Here is a 14,476-nt window from a genome sequence, read left to right as displayed (position 1 = left end):
TAATCTTTTTGTTGAGCTTATTGTAAAAAGTCGATAATATAAAATAATTGATGGACAAATTCAAAACAACTAATAAAATATAACTATATATGATCTAGGGCAGCAAATATGATGTATGGAAATTTATGAATATGGAAAATATATTTATATAAACTGAAGTGTTTTAGTTCAAGCTGAGTTGAGTTTTGAGAATCTGATGAATTGTCGATGAAGGAAATACCAGATCCATCGCTGGATTCCCTGAACGAGTCAGGGGAGGAAGATGGAATTGAAGAAACGCGGCAAGAACAACAGAAGCAAAAACGAGAAGAACGAGAAAGCATTTTGCTGCAATTTCTGGATTCGACGGATGATTATCTGAATCTGTTGGATGCATTGTCATCAACACTCCGCCAGGTACGCGAAAATTGATCTCTACATCAATCAAACCCTAATTCTAACATAAGTTTGTATTTTGGATTTTGGATTCCTACAAAACAAATTGACTCAATTATGCTTCTGAAATGGTTGAAATTGAGGAGGTATTAAGCGTCCGGATATCTGCAATGGAAGAGTCTAATAGGATTCACTTCTAAGACTTGTCGGATTTACCGAAATAATGGCCGTAAACAATTCTCTGCTCGATTTCTAAGAACGCTTACTGAGGGATTGCTTTTATTCGCTATATCTTAATTTCTTTTGGCTGCGGAAATGCTGCCTCTAACTTTGCGCATCCATTCGAGTAACAGGGATGGTTTGATTTGGCGAGCGCCCGACATTCTATGGGTACCTCTCGCGTAAGCACTGCATTACTGGACTTGAAAATTCATTCTGCTGCTACATCGCTGCGGGTGGACGAACGCGATGGTAATCTTAATCACCCCCGCTTCCCAGATATCATTATTGAAGTTTGAACCAGCTAGGAAATTCTATAAACATTTAACCATCTTCCGACTATTGTTCAACCACTCAATTCCCTGAAAAATGGAGGATTTAAGCCTAAACTTGAGAGAGTCTTTTTGATTGCATAAACCAGAGAGTCTGATTATCATGTAACTACTTGATCTAGTGAACTGTTCCACATATAATGATAAATGTTCTTTAAACATGCTAAGTTGGCAATAGTCTCACTTGGTAATGATATGTCCACTGAAGGTGGCTCCATAGGAACGCAGCCATTCATTAACTTGCGGAAATGGACATCCACTGAAGGTGGAGAGTGCTTGGTAGAAGATAAATACAATGACAAATTGGAAAGGAAATCTGATAGTCCTCAGCTACGACAACGGAACATTTCTGAGCTTTCTGGTAGTTGGTCCCATCTATTCATGCTTACAGAATTTTTTAACCCAAGTTATTTCCTCTTTTTGGTTTCTGTTCTTTAGAATGTATGTAAACTCTCTTCTTCTGTTCATTAGAAGATGATCTGGGGAGAAGTTCTACAAAGAAAGAAGATGCTTTCATCATTGATGATCAGGCGAGTGTTGGTTCCATTGACCTAATACTCTCCTTTTATAGACTAGTTGTGGCTTTTCCTTCTTGTTTTACGGTTCATATTTATTTGCTCTGTGATACTGGGATGGTAAAGAAGTGGACACCGACTCACAGTATTTTGATCGTGTTGTGTAGGTACAAAAGGAACGATCTCGAACACTTTCAATGTTTGGAACTTTAGTTTCCCCCAAGCTCCGATCAGCTCAACTTTCATTTGAAAATGGTGAATTTCTCAATACCTGTATCCTCATTAAATGGGGCGGGCGTGTGTGTGTGTGTTATATAGTTCAAGAATATGATACTGACACATATTCGCAATTTATTTTTTCGCAGCACTTGAACTTATTGTGGAAATTGCAAATAAGCGTTTGGCAATGTCATCTTCCTTCGATCAAGTCAAGAAAGGATTGGACGACGCATCCTCCTTCGAGCAAGTGAAGGAAGAACTGTAAGGCACCGCCAAAACATGACAATCATTTGTTTCCCTCATGGTAAATTGTTTTAATTACCTCAAAGTTAGCTATGATAGTTGGTGGGATGATGTCCACAGTACAAATTAACGGACCTGTTTGGTTTTGTCTGTGCACTCTCTCTCACCTCAAAGTTAGCTATGGTACATGAACTCTGTATTCTTCAGAGAAGTTGTAGAAGAAATGGATTTTGCACCATATTCTTCGTTGAAAGAATAACTCGATCTTTGTTTCTTACATCTCTATGTGTATCCAAGGCATGTTGTGAGTGTGCAAATGGACGTGCGTTCTTGTATCTACCTAGCTCAAGAAAAGTAAACCAAGAGATGTGCAATTTCTTTTGCAAAACATGTCGTCATAAACAAACAATGTCATGAAATCAATACATATACCACCACCTTAACGTACAAAAATATGTCCATCCATTTCAAGTTCTTCCAAGCCATAACAAAAGACAAAAAATGGCACCCGGCTCACTATAAAGAACAAGATAAGTTGGGAAAACAAGGGAATTGATACAAGTACATAAACTCAAACAGGATTCTGAAGGTTAGAAAGCTCTCCAACTATCAGAACTTTTGTTGGGACTTTGATTCTCTGATGGGGCTTTAAACGGGGCAGAGGACCCAAATGGGTCAGCATCATCAAAAGAGAAGGCACTGTGGCTGAAATCTCTGGAGCTGCCAGCGGAGTCAAACCTGGCGTGCCGCTGGCTGCTCTGGCCGAAGTCCATGCTACTACTGATAGAATCAAACCTTGAAAACTTCTCCTGGTTACCGCCAAAGTCTTGAGAACTGCCTATTGAATCGAACCTGGAGAACTTCTCGCGTTGTGGAGAAAAACTGGGATCCTGCATGCTGAATGAATCGAACCTGGAGGAATTGTCAAAGAAGTGGTCCCCCACATCACTATAACGAGGGGAAGAGGAGTTGCCGAATCTAGAGAGAGGAGTGGGAGGGACAGAATCCTCAAAAAATGGGCTTTTTGTCTGAAAGAAGCTATCTGCATTGGGGGATGCTGTTTTAGCAGAGCTCGTATCGAAATCACCGGATCCAAACATATCTTGGTGCTTTTCAGCGTCTGATTCCTGTGTGATGCCATCAAATATAAAGAGAAAAAAATAGGCATGGCTCAAATCCAATAATCAGTCCCACACTAGTGAGCATCATTGCCAACTATGATCTCAAATTGAAATATAAGGGCATGCATCAAATTTCCCAACAACAGAAGGGAACATCAAAAGACCAAGACCATGTTCATGAATCAATTTTAGGATATCATTTGTGTTTTCTTTTTTAGAAAATAGTTTCCAATAATAAACCCAAATAGAATCTCAGCATTTTCATGCTCACCTTGGTATTAACTGGTTTTATTCCCCAAACTGAGTCCACATCGTCATTGTTGTCAAAGGCGCCCCAAGTTGACTCATCGAAACTTCTAATGCAAGAAATAAACAAAAAGGCATAACATAAAATAGATGGGGCTGTATGAAAGAGCTGCAAGAAGTTACAAGTATAAAAAAATAGGAATCCATTATTACCTATATGCTTCCGGACTTTTTTCATAAACAGCATCTGAAAATTCATGAGGGCTTTCTAGAGATGTCTTTGCAGCTGGACTGCCATATGGACTTCTAGCTGATTCATCTTCACTGTGGCTATACATAAATTCACTCTCAAGGCCATGATTGATGGTACTCGAGAAGATCCCCACTTTGGTCTTGTCATTGCCATTGAACGATGAATCAAGGGTTGAGTTATAATCTTCTAGATCCTTTTCATCCAGACTATCTGACATTTTTGGTTTTGAGGCAGAAACACGCTTCGGATCGAGATTGAGGTCATTGGAAAATCCTGAAAGGTACATTAAGTAACTCATATGAACAAAAATATGAGGTATCTCCATCAAATTACTAGTCGAAGTTAGCAGACAACGAGACCAAAAACTACATCACTGTAAATCCAGAGAAGTAAATAACTTGTAAAGAATCACTTATACCTTCATCTTCAAACTTATCCCACTCTTCATCCCAAACAGCTGCATCATCCGCAATTCCAGGTTGCCAGCCTAATATGTAAAATGTCATTAATTGAAACCAAGATACATCAAGTCACTTTGATCGCATAATGGGTCATCACATCATGCCACAGATGATGTACAATCAGTACAGGAACAAATGTACCACACATTTCCTTAACTTTTTTTTAATTTTTTTTTACAACGTTCAGTTAGAAGATGCAAGCACATGCAAAAGGAATCTAGATAGAAGATGAAAAAGTATAAATCTGAGGCTAATGTGAGACTAGTACCTACTGGAAGTTCGATCATAGCTGCCGACTTAACATCAATTCCATGTCTCTTACAACGTTCAGTTAAAGCCTTAAGAAGCAACTCAATATCAGATTGTATTCGATCAGCTCGGACCTGAAGAAGAAAAACATCAGTACTAGACAACAAAACAGAATAGCCTTCGGCAAATTGAAGCACGCAGCTATGTAGCAAAATCATACCTGAAGAATACCATCAGCACTTCCTCCTTGTTCCATTTTAATAATTGCTTCATGCAGCTCTGCCTTCCTTTCCTGGAAGAATGACAAACAACAGGGGATTGTAAAATTACACATGAAACAACAAATCTCAAATGCAGCCAAGGACAAAAACTTTAAAGTGAAAGATGAGCGTATGGGCTTGTGGCTTAAAATGGTTACTTTCCCCTGCAAGCATACCGTTCTGGTCATCAAGCATTATAAACTTCTGTGAGTTTCTATTAATGATTAAATGCACTGAATAAACTCTCCCTCAAAAAAAAAAAAAAAAAAAAAACACTTGGAAAATTCTAATCTAATGAAATTTTAATGCATTTAATTAAGTTCGGTCAAAATGCCAACCAATGAATAATATTCACTGATCCTTTATGCTAAATTTTTGCATCAAGTCCATTTAACTACGTCATATTCACATTTTTTTTGGGGGGAAATCACATACGTTAGCATAGACAAACATATAAATGAAATAGTATGAGGTAAGTAAATATCCCTATATCAAGAATTGATATATAAAGAACTTGAAAACAAAATAAAGTGTCCCCAAGAAACTTTCTAATTAATAGCTGAGCAGTGACAGCAGCGATAAGATTAACCAGCCGGTTCCAGTGGATGCTATAAAAAGGTGGAAGAAGATGCATAACAATTCAGGTACAATATCGAAGTACAGTTTCAAGATGTGTATTTTAACTTGAACATCACGATAATTTGCTTCTTCAATGGTTAACTTAGATGCTAAGTCAGCCACTTGCTTGTACTTCTCCTCATATTTTTTCCCCAAAGTTTCTGCCTGCAATATAAAGCCATAAATAAGTGCAAAGAAAAAGAAAATGGTAGCGGACCTAAAAACAGAATAGAAAATACCTCACGCCTGTCAGCAGATGCCCTTTCTGTGATCTCATTTAATCTATTATCACATCTGCTTTTATGCAGAACCTGAAAAGAAGACAATGATCAAATGTACAAATTTGAACTACTTACATAAGAAAATAGTCAGAAAGTATTTTTGAAAAAAGTTGAGCAAAACATTTACTAAAAAGAACAAATAGACTTGGAATTGCATGTTGAACACATATTATCAAGAAACTGAAAGCAAAGGCAGCGAAGAGTAGTTACAAGTTCCTGCATCATTGTGCGATAGAATTCAATCTTTTCTCTTGAATCCAAAATAACATTATCTGTCTCTCCAACCTATCAAGGATGAGATAAAAGAACATTAGAGAGAATAATACTGCATAACAGGTGATGTCAACCTTCTGAATTCAAGAGGAAATAAGAAACGAAATATATACTTGACATGATAGAAGGGGAACATTTTACAAGGAATAAAAAAAGAAGCCCATTAACTAGCAAGCGTAGGAATTACTCAAATAGGATGAAACTGGGTCCTCTCAAAAACATAATATGAAAGTTGACTGATAGATATAAGGAGATGCCTTTTTCTCTGATGCTGTAGCATCTTGAGCATTTGGGCTAGCTGAATTCTGTTGGTTCTTGTCAGATTGGTCCAGAAATGAATCCTCCAACACTGGAGTCCTTGATTTCTGCGCATTGGATAGTCTAGCACCACCAGCCTTCGAAGCAGGTACATTTGTTGGGGGCCTCAATCCTGCAGTTGGTGCCATCGACCGAGCAGCGACCTGGGGTTGCTGCTGTCCAAATCCTAATTTCAAAGAAGGAAAAGTTAAGGAAAAATATAAGAAAGAGAGAAATAAGAGGGCAAAAGAAAATAAGCACAACTGACACTCTAGTAAGTACCAGGATGGGGACCCCAAGCTACATTTGGGTGGACAACGTTAGGTTGTCCTGTCATGGACAACAGAGTCTCATCAAACATAACATTATTTGGAAGCACAGCTGGAAGAGGTCGACCTTCCCTGTAACGTTCCATTAGATATAAAGCAAAACTAAACTCTCTGAGAGAAAGCATGCTGTCATTGTCTTGATCAGATAAGTCCCACACCTGCTTCAAGACCTCTGAGAATATGAAACATAGATTGAGCGTGCATAATGAATTAAAAGAATATCCATAAAAGCAACTTTACAAGAGTTTCGGTAAATAAAGGAAAAGTTAGGACAGGCATAACTTCCTGGGGATTAGAAAAAAGTATACGTGAATTTCTTAAACTAAAACTATCTTCCCAGCATTACATTAGAAAGCACATATATTTCCAAATACTCAAATTGTGTCTAACTGCTAATGAGTTGCTAATATAAAAAGAGTCGTCAACTAAAGGGCAAAACCAAACCTTTTTGCATATCAGAATGAAAAGAACCATAATTCTAACCTCAAAACTTGCCGCTTAACATTAATACATATTCATTGAGCACATATGCTCATTTCCATTTTTTTGTGTAATACACAAACAGGAAAAGGACGAAGCCTCCCAACTAGAGATCTTTTTTTGGGGTAAGAAACCGAGTAAGTTGAGCAAACTTTGACATAAATATTCTATTCTAAATTGTTTCCTCCCAACTAGGAAAAGGACGAAGTCAATGATGTCATGCTATTCTAAATTGTTCCCCCCTTTTCATTGCAAAAACAACACTAAATTGTATCGCTAATTGTAAATTAAACAACTCTTCAACTACAATGAGAAATTACATTATAGATTTAAACACAAAACAAAAAGAAAAGAAAAAGGAGAGGAAGTCCGTACCTCTAGGTAACCTCCAACTTAAAAATAGATTCCGTGCCTGCTCACCAGTAATTCTACCGTCTCTGTCAGTGTCTACTTCCATAAAAACTTTTGTGTACTTCTGAACATCAGTTGGTTTCATCTTTGGCCAAGAAACCTGTGCATGTTCAGAAGTCGAGTTCCTGGCTCCAGTTGTGATCCCAGAAGATATAAGTGGTGATGGACCTGTTGCTCTAACCTCCTTGGTAGGTTCCAGTGCTGACTGAGAGAGCTGTAAGGGTGACTGATTGAGCTGTAAGGGTGACTGAGAGAGCTGTAACGGTGCGCCAGATAATGGCCGTGAGACAAAGGCACTCTGCAATGACTCCATCGATTTGTGCTGACTAAAAGGTTGGGATACACTGGAAACTGGAACGATGGCTGATGGGCCAATACTACCGTTAGCTGTATTGTTGAGTCCGGTAGAATCTGGTCTATGTGGAGATGGAGTAATAGAAAACATGTCAGCACCAATTGCCGACTTAGAAGTAAATCCATTACCAGAAACAGCCAGTGCTCTATCATTAGGCATAGGCTGAGAAGGCACTAAAGCTGATGATAACGACGTAGCTGGGGAAGGCACTGAAGGGCTAACTCCTCTAGGCCCAGCAGCAAGGGCACCACCTGGTCTTCCACCAAGCCAATCATTTGTGTTTGGAAGACTTGAACTCCGTACGTGTCCTCCACCAGAGTGTTCAGCAGCAGCAACAACCATTTGCGTACTGGAAGAAACACCACCAGGTGTAGCTTGAGGTAACCTCATGGAAGGGTTTGGCTGGGCTGAAATATGCTGCTGATTCACACCTACACTTGGAACTCCTTGTCCTCTAAAGCCAAAATTTTGAGATGCCGTTGGTGCAGGCATACTCATCTGTGGAGGAGATGCAGCAGGCACTGAAGTTGATTGAGGGGTAGATACAGCTGGAAGAACAATCTTTGGTGGGGGTATTTTCGCTGCAGCAGGACCATATAGTGCTGCCTTAACAATATCAGGAGTTAGCTCTCGCTTACTTTGAGCAACAGTTACGAGTCTGAGAGCATTATAAAATTCAGGTCGCCCAAGAAAACCTGTTTTTCTCTGATCAGCATGCATCCATATCTGCAAGTAAAGAAGATAACCTTGATTGGCTAAACCATTTACAGAATGACAGATTTGTAAGCATACTAACACTTCTTATTAAATGGTGGCAGTAGGCAATGGACACAACTAGAGGCGTCATCTTTCATCAGTTACATATTTATTAGAACAGGATCAAGTAAAAGGAAATCCTTTCAACATAATAGCTTAAATACAGACTATTTGTACCAGTTGGCTGAAACTGAATACAAATGCAAGATTGTTAGAGCTTGAATTGTACAACCAGACTAAATCAGCATGCGTTGACTACATCAGAAAATTGAATTGCAAGAAGGTCGCCAATTCAATCTCGCGAGGAAGTTTTAGATTTCAATCGCAGGTCTGACGTTGGAATGCGTGACAATTATATCTAAATACAGCATTTCGATGGGTAAAATGTTTCATAAAAGGAAGAACCTCAGCGAAAAACTCAAGGAAGGAAATTAAACACCAGAACTTTCCTAAAAGATATTGGCAACCACTCAATTAACAACTATTCCACGAGGCGCAGACACCTTAATTTTTAGACCGAGAAACAAAGTAATGAAGTGAAAAACGAATAGTTTATGGATTTCGAATTCGCAAACTAATCGAAGTACATGGACGCCATTGATCTAAGATAAATAGCGCATAAGAAATCTGGAGAATAAAAGGTGAGAAAGGGGGTAGAAAGCGAAGAAGGGAACCTGTGCAAGAACATTTTTAGGCAAATTGGAGCCCTGAAAGAAAGCGACAGCTTCAGCTCCACTAATCCTTCCATCACCATCCAAATCGGCTCTCCTGAAGAATGCGTCGAACTGATCCATATTAGCCCCCGCTCGATTGGATCCCGCCGGTAGCACACACAAAACGCAGTAGATCAAAATTCCTTCAGGCAATCATCGTCCCACCATGACCATTCAACCACAACAGCAAGAGCGAACAGAGGGAAATGAGACGGTAGGTCGATTGAGGAATTGTATAGTGTTAGTTGAGGGAGGAGCGCAGAGATAAGCCGAAGTCTGAAACGTGGGATCGAGGGAGGAGAAAAGAAGCCGATAACCAATATAACCGAACAGGGAAGAAAATTTAGGAAGCTTCAGGTAATGAGAAGGATTTGTACAGACAAAATTCCCGTCTGAATTTGGGTGGCTTAGTCACCGGAATTAACGTTTTTAATTCTCTTTCTTTCTATTTAATGCCTCAATTTTTTCATTTTCAAAGAAATAAAAACTCAATTTTCCCACAGAATATTTATTTTAATTCCGACCTACCAATCATTTTATCAAAATTATGCAACGGTTTCCATCCATCTCACCACAATCTCATTCTTAGTTTGGCGCCATTCTCAAGTATCTGTATAGCTGACCTTTGGATTCTCAAGCATGCATCCGTATGCTACAAACGATTTTAGTAATAGGCGTTAGCGGTACCTAGTGGTATCCTACTGAACTAAGGTGACTATCATTGGTAGGATTGAGAATCATATCGTTGAGTAGGTTGAATCCATACTCAAATGATGTAACGCTTTATGTTTAGGATTCAGAATCCAGATGATCCCGACATTCTATGTTACATAGTTGTCTTAACGTGCTTCTAAGAATGAAGACTATCCTCACAAACCAACCAAAGTCATTTATGCACGTTTTATCCTCACTCACATGCTTCTTAAGAAAATTCCTAAAAAGTGCCTTGAGAATCTTAAGAAAGTGGGCACCTAGATGCTGCATCAAAGTAGAAAAACAGTCGGATCAAGGATGCGGGCACAAGGTTAGTCGTATCGGAGATGTTTTTGTAGCTGGGTTGGAATTATGGTAACTTTAGGAGATTGCTAGCAAATGCAGGCAATTAATTAGTTTAGCATGTTTTAATCTTGTGCGGGTAGCGTGGATTTTACCTCTCTATTAGTTGATATCAGTTTGACAGTAGCTGATATCAGTGGAAGAGGATATCAGTTTGACAATAGCTGATATCAGCGGAAGAGGATATCAGTTTGACAATGGCTGATATCAGCGGAAGAGGATCTCAGACCAAACTACAGAACTGTATGAGTTGGTTGTACAAGTCAAATACAAGGAGTTCGATTTCTATTATATTGTAAGCTATATCAATGGTAACCACGTATGTAAAATGCCCCAACAAGCATCTTCAAAACTTGATTTCCTTTTACATGCTCTCTAATATTTACTGTCTCAGTTAACATTCCTCCAGGATGATCAGACCATTGTTTTCAAGAACATCTGTGGAATGTTAGGCATCAATCACTCAACCAAGTGGATATCCTTCACAAGGATGGTAAGGGGTGTAGCCGTCTGGTACGTTCATCTTATCATTATTTCCTGCACATTCGCAAGTTCAATGTACAAACTAACAAGTTATACTCAAATATGCATTATCTTCAAATATGTTTGATTCAGCATGCTCTCAAACGTATAGTGCTTAGAAGATTAGGAACGTACTGTGATTCTGTGCTGTGGCCACCTGACTTAAATGACTCGATCCGAAAGACTGAAACATGGGGTCCCCTTTGTTTGATTGTGCATCAAAGGCGAGCATTTCAGCGCCTAAATCAGATGTCTGAGAATACACGTTGTTGGAATTCGAAACGAATTGGTCATATGTTTGGAAGGTTTCTGGTTTGGTCTTTTTGTCCTTTGGAGAATCAACTTCTGTGTCTGGTTCTGAGTCTGGATTATTTGGTGTTGAATTTGCCTGCTTTCTTTTTGAGCGAGCCCTTCTGTTCTGAAACCAATTGTAAACATTTGCTTCTGAAATTTGGCCATGCTGTGTGAGGTGGAGAGTTATTTCCTTGATCTTCTGCTTGCTTGGGGTCCCATTGCCCTCATCAAAGATCTGCTCAAGAATTTGAAGCTGCACAGGCGTGGGCGTCCACCTCTGCCTAGCGCTTATCTTGTGACCAGCCGCAGATGCCATTATTTGATCGCAGTAAAGGTTCCCTACCCTAATTCCTGAAAAACCAGACAACATTAGAGCTGCTCACATAAACTTGATAATGAGATGAAGAAAGAGAAAGACCGGCAAGGTCCTGGTGGGCGGTGATAGCCTTGTGCATCTCCACGAGCTGCTCACATATGGTAGCATAGACAGAGATCTGGTGCCTGAGGAGCTCCATTTGCTCATCCGTCATTACCTTGACGTACAGCCCGCCAACTCCATCGCCGTTGCTCAATTGCTCTACTTGAATTTGCAATTGCTCAGTTTGGTTGTTCTGCTGCTGCTGGTTCGGCCACTCCATCCTCCTCCTCCTCCTCTTTTGCTTCTTCTTCCTCTTTTGTTGGTTCTTCTACGTCTCCATTCTCAGCAAACCCATTTGGGCATTTCCATTTCTCCTGTTAAGCAAAGCAAAAAGGGGGAAACAAAAACCACTCAATTGGAAGCAACGCACAAGAGACTTGGATAGTAGTAGGAGCCTAAAAAAAAGACAGAAAAAGGCGTGGAAAGCGCGGTCAGCCTACTGTGCTGTTGCTGAACATGCCACGTCGGACCCGCACTCTATCGCTAATTGCGGAGGTCGCGGCGGGTCTTCTGATTATCTTGGCTTGTCTGTATCTTTTCTTTGCTTTGCCACGACGGCAATGTCCCTTTACCACAAACCCTCCACTACTAGCTGCTACAGCGCGTGGGTTCCACGCACCAATACCACTGCACTCAATTCTGTTGGTGTTATGAACGACTTCATTATTGGGCCAACGTCAAACTGACTTCTCCAATGTTCCATGCAAGGTTCGGTTTTATAAAGAAAAAAAAGTTCGGTCTTTTTTTCTGCAGAAACCACCGACTGCAAAACCGAACCTCTTAGTGTGGAAACGTAATTAAAGGGATTTTTTTTTTTTTTTTTTAATTTCCTCAACGCTAAACTAAATAATGTCATATTTAACAGGTGGAGGGGGTGCCCGGTGGACATATTATTAAAGGAGGAGCATTATCAAATTTCCTTCATTAATAATGTTGGTGGATCTTCTTTTCGTTTTTCGACATTTATAACGAATTGTCCATCAGATCAACCATTTCTTGAATTACATTGAAAGAATGAAACACCTTGAGTGTTGGCTTGATTCAGTAATGAAGGATGAACATTTAAAAGAAACAGACAAACATTAACAGGACACACCAAGCAAGCATTCTGGTGGCATATCTCGAATTCAGAGGTCGAGTGGAGGCTCTAATAGTTGGTCCATAGTAGGAAGGAGAAGAGATTTAGTGCGTGGGTTTGGTACCATCTTCATCCTCATCATCTTCTGTTCTTGCCATCTTAGTTGAAAAATTAAAAAAACATAGTTGGGGGTTGGAACAACTAAACATTGTAAGGTACATGACACAGATGATCTCCCATTACAACCCATTGGTGGTTCCTGAATGCACAAACAAAATAAAAGGGAGATACCAATATATTTTCATGATATTAAAGACATTTAACAGGAAATGATCAGACCATTACTGCTGGAAGGTCAGCCTAAATGACTTTACTATCATCTACACCTTCATCACTCCTCATCCTCCTGCAATATCAAATGAAAGGAATGGTAATCTCAAACAAACATCCACATGAAAACGTCTACTTATACAGCAATCCTTAAACAAACTACCTCCTCGCTGCCATCATCGTCTCCTGCCTCATCGTCACCATTCACCTCAGACGTTGACTTCTCAGACTCATCTCCCTCTGCAGCATTGGCTCCACTAGCCTGAACTCACATGGGAGTGAAAATTGAATTCACACAGTAATATACAGTTGCAATATGAATGCTTCAGAAACTTTTCCAAGAGGATATTAATACCTGTTTCTTGTTATAGGCCTTCATGTTTTTCTCATATTCAACCTTCCTCTTGTCAGCCTTGGCAACGTAAGGTGCTTTTTCCTGATATTATAAACAGCAATCCAGACATAGTTTATAATAATACCAGGTGAGGTTAAGAAACACTACGATGGCAATCACGTACAGCATCAGACATCGATTTCCATTTGTGTCCTGCAGCTTTGCCAACCTGATCGAACCATTTGCAAGTCAATTGTCAACGCACATTACCATAGAATGAATTGCAAAAGTTGAATGGAGACAAATAACCTAAAATACAAAGGGAAATAACTTACAGCAGATACTGCTTTGTTATTCGGATTCTCCTCGCTGAACTTCTTTCTGAACTCTTCCCTTTAATTGTTAAAAAAAAAAAAAAAAAAAAAAAAAAAAAAAAAAAAAAAAAAAAAAAAAAAAAAAAAAGACGACAACAACACGACAGCATAGAGATAAGAAACATAATCGACTCACAGGAACAAAAATACGGCTCAAGTAAAATACACATAAATCAGAGGAATCTTTTCGTTGAAATTCGGGTGTTTTGACACTCGCTAATAAATCCACAAGGTAATTATAATGATTTTGAATATATATTTTGTCACAAACCATAAACAAGTTCATAGTTTTTCCATCCAAGCTCGCATATTACTCAACTCCAAAGCCGTACAAATGAAATAATTTGTAGATAAGCGAGTAATTCAACCATCAAAGTGCAAATTAGAAGTTTTACTTATAAAAAAAAATTACATGAAAACGAAGAAAGCACTGGCCGGCCTCTTGGGTTTGTTAGGATCTTTTCCTGCCTTCTTACTCCCTTTCTTGGCTGCACCTTTCTTCACCGCAAGCCTACAGCAAATGAACAAATAAGCAAAAACGATCGATCAGAACAAAAAGGGTTAACGCCTACTTTAACACAGGTGATATGAACCGATTAAAAGTGGAAAACAAACACATCAGACAGAAAAAACATGGAAGAGACAATAAAAACTCACTTGGCGTGTGGTTTCATCGACTCCGTCTTCGATTTACCGCCTTTCATATCGAATCCTGCAGGAATAAGATCAGATCAGCAACAATTTCGAGATGAAAGAAAGAAAGCACATGAAATTGCATCAGAAATCGAAGGAGATGGATGAAACGTACCGATGGAAGGAGGTTAGGTTAGGTATAGGGTTTGAAAAGGGAGGATGAAGCGAAGCTGCGCGTGAGAGAGAAGCAAAGAAGCGGTACGAGGCGAGGAGGAGAGGGATAATTCAGTCCTTGAGGGACAGGAGGGCAAATTGAAATTCAATTGCGCACGAAATGAAACCAAGCAGGAATTTCGGCGGGATTTTTCATTTATTGCCAACTCAATAATCCGCGCACTCTTATGCCATTGGTGCACGTCGTCAAGATCCCT

The 14,476-nt window shown here is 39.4% G+C and overlaps 4 protein-coding genes across 8 annotated transcripts; 1 reads left to right on the top strand and 3 right to left on the bottom strand.

Moving 5' to 3' along the window:
* Nucleotides 1-83: 83 nt before the first annotated feature.
* LOC111481182 (coiled-coil domain-containing protein 115) lies at nt 84-2,220 on the top strand. Its single transcript, XM_023126543.1, has 6 exons — nt 84-396; nt 729-846; nt 1,135-1,287; nt 1,398-1,456; nt 1,609-1,696; nt 1,807-2,220. The coding sequence occupies exons 1-6, from the start codon at nt 208-210 to the stop codon at nt 1,923-1,925; spliced, it is 726 nt and encodes a 241-aa protein (XP_022982311.1). The 5' UTR covers nt 84-207; the 3' UTR covers nt 1,926-2,220.
* An 81-nt stretch (nt 2,221-2,301) lies between these two features.
* LOC111481180 (epidermal growth factor receptor substrate 15-like 1) lies at nt 2,302-9,432 on the bottom strand. 3 transcript variants are annotated; one of them, XM_023126539.1, is made up of 13 exons: nt 8,968-9,432; nt 7,147-8,263; nt 6,245-6,463; nt 5,923-6,149; nt 5,603-5,677; nt 5,351-5,422; nt 5,178-5,276; nt 4,454-4,525; nt 4,253-4,367; nt 3,942-4,010; nt 3,484-3,796; nt 3,296-3,380; nt 2,302-3,030 (listed from the first exon to the last, which is right to left on the bottom strand). In XM_023126539.1, the coding sequence occupies exons 1-13, from the start codon at nt 9,085-9,087 to the stop codon at nt 2,494-2,496; spliced, it is 3,120 nt and encodes a 1,039-aa protein (XP_022982307.1). In that variant the 5' UTR covers nt 9,088-9,432; the 3' UTR covers nt 2,302-2,493. The 3 variants fall into 3 exon arrangements, with proteins under 3 accessions (XP_022982307.1, XP_022982308.1, XP_022982309.1); XM_023126540.1 differs by having other exon boundaries at nt 3,296-3,377; XM_023126541.1 differs by lacking the exon at nt 2,302-3,030 and adding an exon at nt 3,040-3,183 and having other exon boundaries at nt 3,237-3,380.
* Nucleotides 9,433-10,287: 855 nt separating this feature from the next.
* Nucleotides 10,288-11,517, bottom strand: LOC111480837 (WUSCHEL-related homeobox 8-like). The gene is made up of 3 exons (XM_023126031.1): nt 11,297-11,517; nt 10,720-11,229; nt 10,288-10,599 (listed from the first exon to the last, which is right to left on the bottom strand). The coding sequence occupies exons 1-3, from the start codon at nt 11,514-11,516 to the stop codon at nt 10,526-10,528; spliced, it is 804 nt and encodes a 267-aa protein (XP_022981799.1). The 5' UTR covers nt 11,517; the 3' UTR covers nt 10,288-10,525.
* Nucleotides 11,296-14,406, bottom strand: LOC111480836 (HMG1/2-like protein). 3 transcript variants are annotated; one of them, XR_002717932.1, is made up of 9 exons: nt 14,221-14,405; nt 14,070-14,124; nt 13,825-13,923; nt 13,374-13,431; nt 13,223-13,267; nt 13,060-13,140; nt 12,868-12,966; nt 12,714-12,780; nt 12,204-12,633 (listed from the first exon to the last, which is right to left on the bottom strand). XR_002717932.1 is itself a non-coding variant. In XM_023126029.1 (8 exons), exons 2-8 carry the CDS (start codon nt 14,114-14,116, stop codon nt 11,476-11,478), a joined length of 483 nt encoding a protein of 160 aa, XP_022981797.1. In that variant the 5' UTR covers nt 14,117-14,124; nt 14,221-14,406; the 3' UTR covers nt 11,296-11,475. The 3 variants fall into 3 exon arrangements, 2 of the variants coding, with proteins under 2 accessions (XP_022981797.1, XP_022981798.1); XM_023126029.1 differs by lacking the exons at nt 12,204-12,633; nt 12,714-12,780 and adding an exon at nt 11,296-11,529 and having other exon boundaries at nt 14,221-14,406; XM_023126030.1 differs by having other exon boundaries at nt 12,204-12,780.
* Nucleotides 14,407-14,476: the final 70 nt, after the last annotated feature.

Source organism: Cucurbita maxima, unplaced genomic scaffold, assembly GCF_002738345.1.
Source record: "Cucurbita maxima cultivar Rimu unplaced genomic scaffold, Cmax_1.0 Cma_Scf00006, whole genome shotgun sequence".
Lineage (NCBI taxonomy): Eukaryota > Viridiplantae > Streptophyta > Magnoliopsida > Cucurbitales > Cucurbitaceae > Cucurbita > Cucurbita maxima.
Note: the sequence above shows the minus strand (reverse complement) of the source record. Positions and strands in the feature narration are given on the sequence as shown.